Source organism: Solanum stenotomum, chromosome 9 (genome assembly GCF_019186545.1).
Source record: "Solanum stenotomum isolate F172 chromosome 9, ASM1918654v1, whole genome shotgun sequence".
Lineage (NCBI taxonomy): Eukaryota > Viridiplantae > Streptophyta > Magnoliopsida > Solanales > Solanaceae > Solanum > Solanum stenotomum.
The window spans coordinates 7,210,590-7,219,632 of NC_064290.1; the positions used below are offsets into that span (position 1 = coordinate 7,210,590).

Sequence of the window (9,043 nt, forward strand, 5' to 3'; positions counted from 1 at the left end):
ATTTATAGTGGAAAGCAATTTAAAAAGGGGAAATAGCATTTTTGATCCATGTGTTGTTACCTTATTTTGATTTTGATCCGTGTGTTATTTGGTTAAGCATATTAAACATTCAGTTTATGGAAATGTGTGATTGTACTTCTTTAAATTGACGGATATCAAATATTTTTAAAAAATTGTGTTTAAAAAATATACTTTTAAAAAAAGGTTATACTTGATTAGGTGGGCGGTGAATGCATATTTTTGTTCACTCTAGACTGAATTTTCACACTCCAATTCTTTTATCTTTCTTTTGAGTTGATCTGAGTCGAAGAAACTTTATTCTTTGCCTATTTTTCTTATAAATTTTATATTTAGATTAAATATTAAGTAACAATAAGATTGAGGCTTCTTAAGTAACAGAACTTGAAAGGAGTTAAGTATGACTTGAAATCCTTTAAAATACTTTCTTGATGTCACTCACTAAGTTGCAAGCATAGCTTCCCCCTACCCGCCTCTAGTATACTTTTTTCTTGGCTTTGTGCTCTTCGGTGTTCGTGGTTTGGTTTGGATCGATTACTGGTTAAAATTAAAATTAAATTAATTTATCAGTTTTTAATTTCTAAAATCAAACCAAATGAAAAAATAATTGTCGGTTTGGTTCGATTTTATTTTGTTTTTTCGATTTGTAAGTTATAATATTTTTGAGGACATACGTAACTCGATAGACACAGATACCTAATACATGAACAATTCACTGGAAACCTATTGTGAATTTAATTAAGTAATACTAGAGTTATTATTACCCAAATAAAGTGATTCAATTAAGAGAAAATGTGCATCTTATGTGAGGTAGAGTAGGTAAAGACTAAAGTAATGGATTTTAATCGACTTGGACTTATGATTGTAATAGTTGGGCTAAAATTTAAGTGTTGGCTTGAGAAAATGGAAAGCTATTGTGTATTTAATTAAGCAATATGAGAGTTATTATTACCCGAACAAAGTGATTCAATTAAGAGAAAGTTATTATTACCCGAACAAAGTGATTCAATTATGAGAAAGTTATTATTACCCGAACAAAGTGATTCAATTATGAGAAAGTGTGTATCTTATGTGAGGTAGGGTAGATAAAAACTAAAGTAATGGATTTTAATTGACTTGGATTTATGATTGTAATAGTTGGGCTAAAATTTAAGTGTTGGCTTGAGAAAATGGTAAACTTAACGACTTAAGTTAATTATAATTTAACAAAATATTTATATTTTATTTATGATTAATATATAAATAATTATAAAATTTATATATATAATTTTTCGATTCGGAAAGTAAAAGATATTTACTCCTAAACTTTATGACCAAACACCTACTTATTTTTTCATTTTGATGAAAGACAAGTCAAATCATGAATAACTCTAATTACTGGTACTCGAAGCAAAGTCGAAATATGGTTAGTTGGCCTGTCCAAACATTGACGATAATAATCTATATAATACATAAATATTTGAGAATATGTGTAATTTTACTTTTTTTCAAATTGAATTGAAAATGTATAATAGAAGTACTTTGTTATGTGTTTAAATATTTAAAATAAATATTCACTCAAATTTTTAAATAAAGTTTCCTGAAAAAATTTAAAAACTGTCTAGGTAGATTTAGCCAATGTTCTTTCTTTTAATTCAAATTGTTATGGTTTATGTGAGATCATTTTATTAACCTTTTCGCCCAAACGTTTTACAAGTCAGAGCACCTATCTTTCTATAATCATGCACAAATTTTAGTAGACATAAGATTTAAATTTGTTCTTAATTTGATAAGTATTTTTATTTTGAGAATGCATGTCTAGTTATATTAATTTGATTTTAACTGATAATTAGATATTTTAATTTTTTTTAATATTATGTGGACATCATATACTAAGGTGATTTATAAATTTCGGCGGTATCTAGTTGACTATTTTGTAAATTTGAAGTGTTCAATAGATATTAGCAATGAATCAAGGTGTCTTTACACTTTATTTGGATAGTTGTTGTGTATTGTTCATAGTGTATTGTATTGTATTGTGTTATATTGTATCGTACTGTATTATTTTAATGAATACAATGTTTGAATTGATTGTATCATTCTGTGTCGTTACATAATGTCACATATTCATAAATTGAGAGATAAACTTATAAAAAAAGTAGGATACGGGGTAGAGTTATTATGAAAAGGCAGGATAAAAGATGAAATATGATTATTAAATAATAAATAAAGATAAAATGAGAACAAAATATTAAGGCAACAACACCATTACACCAAATCGGCCGTTACATAAAATGAGTTTTTTCGTCGTTACCTAATAATGGATTTAAACTATACGATACAATAGAATTTAAGTAACAATCAAAACAAAAATTGAATTTAAACTAACAATACAATACAACGGGTAATAACCATCCAAACAAGGTGTATGCAAACTCAAAATTAGAGTGTTTTGATCAAATTTTAATGTGTATTATATATTACTTTCTTTGTCTCAATTTATACAGAATTGTTCAAATTTCAAGAATTAATAAATTTATGTTGACATGAGATCTTCAAATTTTATAAATTAAATTTATATATTTGAATTCTAGGTAAAAACTATTCCATTTGTCCCTAATTACTTGTCCACTTTTGAATTGACACACCTATTAAGAGATGAATAATTGACATAGTGAATTTATCGTTTTACTCCTATTAATTATGAAGCGGATGAATTAAAAACTTAATATTTTCAAGAAATTCTACCTTTTCCAAAGTAATTAATTGAGAATTTTTTTTTTTATTTGTCAAAATGGATAAGTGATAACTAAAAAAAAAATATGGACAAGTAATTAAGGAGAGAGGGTGTAGTTGTTTGAATATCAAAATACTAAAGATGCCAAAGTATTTCATTTTATTATGCCCATACTATATGTGCAGAATATTAAAACAGGTAGTTGCAGTTTGAGAAACCTCCAAATAGAAAGTTACAGTAGTTGTTCCACTCTAGTTGCAGTTTCCTCCTCAGCAACAAATAGTATAATACCAATGAAAACGATGATTGATGAATGATAGCTACTTGTTCAGTGAAAAACAGCACAAATCATGCTGCTCTTCCTTGTCCATCCAAAACAGCGTTTACTTTTTGAGTTAAAAAATGCAGTAATGACGAAATCCAACTTTGTTAATTCTTCCATTGATGCTGCCGTCAATTCTCCTCCATCCATATCCACAAAAATAAACTTTGTTTTTTATATATATATGATGTTGCTATTTCAACTGCTACTATTGTATTGCGCTATTTGCTAGTGTAGTAGATGATTGTTTATACTTGTGGTTTTGTAGTGTGCAGAGCAAAAGGGAAGGGAGAAATTGAAAAAGGGAATTAGGTCATGGAGGTTGATTCTAGTGGGAATCCTAATTGGTTATTTGATTATGAGTTGATGACGGATATTACTTCTGCTGCATCTGTTACCGTCGCTGATTTTCAGTCTCCGGCTACTATTGATTTCAGCTGGCCTGCTCAAACAATCTATGCTTCCTCTAATCTCATGTGGGTCTGCTCTTCCGCTTTTTTTTTTTTTTTTTTGGATCTAAGGACTCATAAAGTGAATTTTATGAGTTCGCTCTGAATTGGTATTACAACTTCCTTTATAACTTCAAGCATGTGAGCTTTGCATATTATAATCTGTTGCAATTGAGATAACTGGTAAAGTTAGTTTGAGTTGTGGAAACAGCTAGCCTCTTGTAGAAATGCAGGGTAAGGCTGTGTATAATAGACTCTTGTGTTGTGATCTAGCCCTTCCCCGGATCCTGTGCATAGCGGGAGCTTAGTGCATCGGTCTACCCTTGCAATCGAGATAAAGGAGGAAGGTTGTGGTATGGGGTAGGGGTAGCTTCAACAAGGACGTGTCACTTCAGCCAGCCTGTAGTTTGAAAAGTTGTTAGTTTCGAGCATGAGGAAACTGTCTATCGGCTATCAGTTTGTGTTGAGGTTATAGATTCCTCTCTAGATTACATTACTTTAAGTTATAGAAAGACTGAAATTATGTTTAGTATGATTTATAACCATCAGCTTTTCCACCAAGGAAATTGTAAGTAACAACTACGATAGATGTGTGTCTAATCTTATGGGCACGTACATGTTTAATGTCTTGAAAGGATGACACTAAGTGGTGGGACATCAGCATTTTACTGAAGCTGTTGTTTTGCTTTTACCATCTCCATATTCTGATGGTCACCTATCTCTTTCAGTGCTGAAACAGATTACACATTTGCGGATTCAGAAGTCAGTAAGGAGGCAAGCTCACGAAAGAGGTAAATAAATCATCCATTTCTTTTATATTGTGGTTTGTTAGGTTTGGTGAACTCTTTTTATTACATTCTTCTTGTTTTAGAGATCTGGATCTGTTTATATATCCTATGTTCTAGTAAGGAGAAAGTCTATTTGACTATGGTTGTCCACTCTTAAATGTACTCATTTAAGAATTTTTCTTTCTAAATATGTGTTAGCTACAACTATGTCATAGGCTAAAACGAAGTCTAGAATAGCGTTCCTTCATTATTCCTAATATCATAAGTCATAACCATATCCCCCATGTATTGGGTCAAAATGTCGTTATCTTTACCTACATGACCATTTAGATCTCCACAAATAAAAAACTGTTGGTCGCCTGGAATACCTTGAACCAAGGTGCCCGTATCTTCCAAATATTTAGTTTTTGTTTCCACATGTAGTCCTATTTAGGGAGAATAGACAGTAATGATATCATTGTTCCATTTTCGTATGCAAGACTTAATGAGATTACCCTATCCTCACCACGCTTCCCCTCTACAACCTTGTCTTTAACTCTTGGTTCTAGAATAATTGAAGTCCACACTTTATTCCCTCTACAACCTTGTCTTTAACTCTTGGTTCTAGGCAGTAATGATATCATTGTTTCATTTTCGTATGCAAGACTTAATGAGATAACCCTATCCTCACCACGCTTTCCCTCTACAACCTTGTCTTCAACTCTTGGTTCTAGAATAATTGAAGTCCACGTTTTATTTGCGCTTTGTGCTTAAAAACCCCAACTGATCTTAGAGATTTTTTGTGCTTTTTGCTTTTGATAACACTGCACACCACAACCCTCCTCCTTTATATGGGCTCGAGACCGGCCATATGAGCAAAAGCTCATATAGGTAGAGTTAAAGGCTCTTCCTCCCAATCACTCCTTTAAGTTTTATGTTTGTCTTTCACTGAGAGAAGTTTATTGATTACTCAAGAAACCTATTTTCCTTGTGAGGTTCCTGGTTGTAGTCTAGTAACTTTTTCAGCACAATGATATCCTGATATAACAAACATTAGACAACACAGCTGGCTAGTTTCTTTATACTTCTTCTTTTTTCCTTTTTTACGAAGAAACTATTGTTGCTTCTTGTTGCTGAGAGTAGGATAATTTATTAATGATCTCAGTATAATTATTACAAAATAGGGTTTCTATGCAGTATCTTTCATCCCGGTTCTCTTGCTAATCATCTCTATTGAGCTCAGGCATGAATTTCAGATACTGTGACTTATTGAAAAATTTTACATTCAGTTTCCTATTTTGTGGAGAATCCATTTAGAGTACCAATCTGGTGTGGATTGGTGTTTTCTTGTTTCAAGGCTGTATAAGGGTTTTACTATTATAATTGATAATTTCCATTTGAAGGACTATCATCTCAAATTTGAACTGTCTATGTTGAAATCTCTGTTTCAGGTTTCACAGTCCAATCTATCTAATTGCTAAAAAGAAACATTAACATTTGACGGAACTTTATAGATATCTTCAATTAATATGCATCCTTTCCAATAGGCAGTTATAAAATTTTAGCTTCAATACACTGCATCCTATCTATTGGGATTCTAACATTACACCTTTTTTCAATTGATTCATTTTGTTGGCGCTTCTAAGATGGATACAGCTTATTAAGTTTCCAGAGTAATTTTCCTTTCGCTATGGGCTCAAAGTAGACAGATAGTTTTAGCAACTTTAGAATGACTGTACATGTGATTCTTGTTCTTCTATACCTACGTACACCATCAAAATGAGAAATGAATGAATTCACTTTCACAGTGTTGACCTGAACATAATTTTCTTAATTTTAGAGTTGTGTATCACATAAATTTCGCATAGGATTCCTATTGGTCATGGCTGTACTCTTGCTAGCCATCCTTGTTTATATCCTTTTCCAGTGTCACTTTTTCCAATGAAAATATTCTTCAAAAGGTTTGCCATTAAAGTGAGTTCCTAATAGCTTATAGCCCTTCCCTGCATCCCCAGTAAACAAAAAAATGAAAAAGAAAAAGACAGAAAGTTTTTATGTTAAAACTGGTTGTTTCAGAAAGCATTTTCTAATCAAAGAAAAATGTCATTTGAACTGGTATCATTCATTTCTTGCTTGTATATCTACTTAACTGTACGTACAGGTTAAAAAGTGAATGGTGCAGCTCTCCGAGATCTAAGGCATGCCGAGAGAAATTGCGGAGGGACAGACTGAATGAGAGGCATGATCTCTCCCTCTAGATCTCTTTCTTGTGATATATTGGCTTTCTTATGAATTCTCACATCCAAATCTGACATCATATAGGTTCCTCGAATTGAGCTCTGTCCTTGATCCTGGAAGGCCACCAAAAACTGAGAAAGTTGCAATTCTGAGTGATGCTCAAAGGATGCTGATTGAGCTGCGAACTGAAACCCAGAAGCTGAAGGAGTCAAATAAGGAGCTGCAAGAGAAGATAAAAGAACTTAAGGTGTAGTTTTAATTATAGTGCCACTGAATGTCAGTTGTACTCTCTAAACTTCCATTCGTGCTAGTTTTCTTTAGCTCTCTGTTGAGGCACTTCTAAAAGAAAAACTTATGTATCTTCAGGCAGAGAAGAATGAGCTCCGTGATGAAAAGCAAAGGCTAAAGGAAGAAAAGGAGAATTTGGAGCAGCAGGTTAAAAGCTTAGCCTCTAAACCAGGGTTTCTCTCCCATCCTTCTGCCATGGGAGCTTCATTTACTGCACAAGGACAAGTCGCTGCAGGCAACAAATTGATGCCTTTCATTGGTTATCCCAGTGTTGCAATGTGGCAATTCATGCAACCTGCTGTTGTTGACACATCTCAAGATCATGTGCTCCGTCCTCCAGTTGCTTAAACTGAATTTGCCAGGTGACTTGCTACTGGAGCTTTGTTCTTTTTGTTGCTCCTGTGAGTGCTAAAGGTGACAAACAACTGAGACAATTTGCTGGTTGTATCTATATGTCTAGCTTTTATGTATGAATCAGTCTTGATGGTTTGCTAAATCATGTATATGACGGGTATATACTCACCCGAAAAACAGTTACGTATTATGATTCCCTAGATGGGATTCCTTCTGAAATAATTAAACTTGGTTGTATGCACATTATACACTGTTTTAGCTAAGCGCTTCTGCAGTCAGTAGTATATTCTCATCTGAATTGACTCTGAAGACTTGGCTTATTTTGCTTGAGAGGCCATTTTGGTTACTTTCTGCACTCACTACCAGAATTCTTTTCCTTGCACTAGGATTAACTATTCCGTGTTTTCTTGATACCCTGGTGCTTGTACTAGATTATACTTTGTTTGCTCTGTATACTTGTTAGGAAAGAGGTCAACCTCTGTTCGATTTATGTGGTTCCGAAATTCACATCTAGGGCTTCTAAACTCTGTGAAGCACATATTTTCAGACTATTTGCACTGTGACAAGCAATATGTTGAGGAAATTTCAACAGTTAAGTTTCTTTGAACCTTTTGTTAGACATCAGCATAGGCTGTGTAAGACTCCACATTTATTGCCTCTACTGATTCTACTGAATCAAGAAAGTATTCATGCTTTAGGGTAGAAAATCTCAATGTTTTCCATTATATATCTGTCAATAATTTGCACATTCATAAGATGGAATGTTGAAGAAACAACCAAGACTGAGGAAAATCAGGTACAAAATAGAATTAAATGAAACATAAAACGAAAAAATGACAACATCTTCAAAATATTGTTTGAAGGCTTACAGAAGGAACATCATCATAACAACAAAGCCAAATCCCACAGTAGAACCAGCAACGACACTGATTTTATCAGCCGATGATGGGGAAGATGTGGCAGGTGCAGAAGCACCAGGGGCCTCAGCAGAAGGTGGCAATCCCGGGGCTTCAACAGAAGGGGATGTTGGAACGCCAGTAGGAGGCATGGCTGGGCTGTGAGCATGGGAGGACTTGGAAGGTGACATTGCAGGGGAAATTTTATGTACGTTTCTGGGTGAGGGTGCTGATGAAGACTTGGGAGATGGTGATGAAGAGGGAGGGGAAGCAACTGGGGGTTTAGTCATGGGAGTTGGTGGTGGAGTTTTGGGTGTTGATGGTGGTGGAGTTGACGGAGTTGATGGTGGTGGAGCTTTGGGGGTTGGTGTTGGTGGAGTAGCCGGTTTGGCTGGTGGGGGTGGGGTAGCCTTGGGAAGAGTGTTGATTTCGAGTTTCATTCCTCCTACATTACAATGTCCACCAGTTCCACAGATGAAGTATCTCTTGCCTACAGAAGCTAGAGTGATTACTGTCATCCCTCCAGTATAAATTGCAATAGGATCTGTAATCTGGCAGGTCTCAAAACCAGCCTTTGTGACTTCTAGCACAGAATGGCTTAGAGCATATGAAAAAACTGTCAAGAAAACACAAAACAAGGCATTAGATGGATGGATGCCAACAAGTTCTAAAAAGATAGCCTATCTTTTAGATGGCTTACTCAGATTATCTCCGACGAAGAAAGTTTTCGATGCAGCCCATGCTTGAGCATCAGTAGATTGGTCCCATCCACCATTAGGACCTCCCACTGTGTAATTTGTTGCCATGGCTGAACCAAGCAGCATGGCTATAGCAGCCAAGCTCATCAACATTCTTAGCATTGCCATAACTTCTTCAATCAACAAAGAATTAGCTAATTTGGCTGTATTGCTGCTGCCAAATTAGCTAATTCTGTACGTCTTGGGTCTTGCAAGATCTTAGCTATTTAATGCAACTATACAAAACACGTTGAATAA

General features: G+C 34.4%; 2 protein-coding genes across 5 annotated transcripts; one reads left to right on the top strand and one right to left on the bottom strand.

The window, feature by feature from the left end:
* The first annotated feature begins 2,961 nt into the window (after positions 1 to 2,961).
* LOC125876759 (transcription factor ILR3-like) lies at positions 2,962 to 7,417 on the top strand. 4 transcript variants are annotated; one of them, XM_049558004.1, is made up of 6 exons: positions 2,962 to 3,141; positions 3,325 to 3,532; positions 4,234 to 4,296; positions 6,434 to 6,511; positions 6,595 to 6,757; positions 6,877 to 7,417. In XM_049558004.1, exons 2-6 carry the CDS (start codon positions 3,372 to 3,374, stop codon positions 7,144 to 7,146), a joined length of 735 nt encoding a protein of 244 aa, XP_049413961.1. In that variant the 5' UTR covers positions 2,962 to 3,141; positions 3,325 to 3,371; the 3' UTR covers positions 7,147 to 7,417. The 4 variants fall into 4 exon arrangements, with proteins under 4 accessions (XP_049413961.1, XP_049413959.1, XP_049413962.1 ...); XM_049558005.1 differs by lacking the exon at positions 2,962 to 3,141 and adding an exon at positions 3,162 to 3,186; XM_049558002.1 differs by having other exon boundaries at positions 2,965 to 3,532.
* Positions 7,418 to 7,860: 443 nt separating this feature from the next.
* Positions 7,861 to 9,043, bottom strand: LOC125876613 (uclacyanin 1-like). The gene is made up of 2 exons (XM_049557833.1): positions 8,749 to 9,043; positions 7,861 to 8,664 (listed from the first exon to the last, which is right to left on the bottom strand). Exons 1-2 carry the CDS (start codon positions 8,912 to 8,914, stop codon positions 8,018 to 8,020), a joined length of 813 nt encoding a protein of 270 aa, XP_049413790.1. The 5' UTR covers positions 8,915 to 9,043; the 3' UTR covers positions 7,861 to 8,017.

Coding starts and splice junctions, on each gene's coding strand:
- LOC125876759 (XM_049558004.1), top strand. CDS start 3,372: ATGGAGGTTGATTCTAGTGGGAATCCTAATTGGTTATTTGATTATGAG. Junction 3,533..4,233: donor TATGCTTCCTCTAATCTCAT/GTGGGTCTGCTC, acceptor TATCTCTTTCAG/TGCTGAAACAGATTACACAT. Junction 6,512..6,594: donor AGGGACAGACTGAATGAGAG/GCATGATCTCTC, acceptor GACATCATATAG/GTTCCTCGAATTGAGCTCTG.
- LOC125876613 (XM_049557833.1), bottom strand. CDS start 8,914: ATGGCAATGCTAAGAATGTTGATGAGCTTGGCTGCTATAGCCATGCTG. Junction 8,665..8,748: donor CTTCGTCGGAGATAATCTGA/GTAAGCCATCTA, acceptor TTTTCTTGACAG/TTTTTTCATATGCTCTAAGC.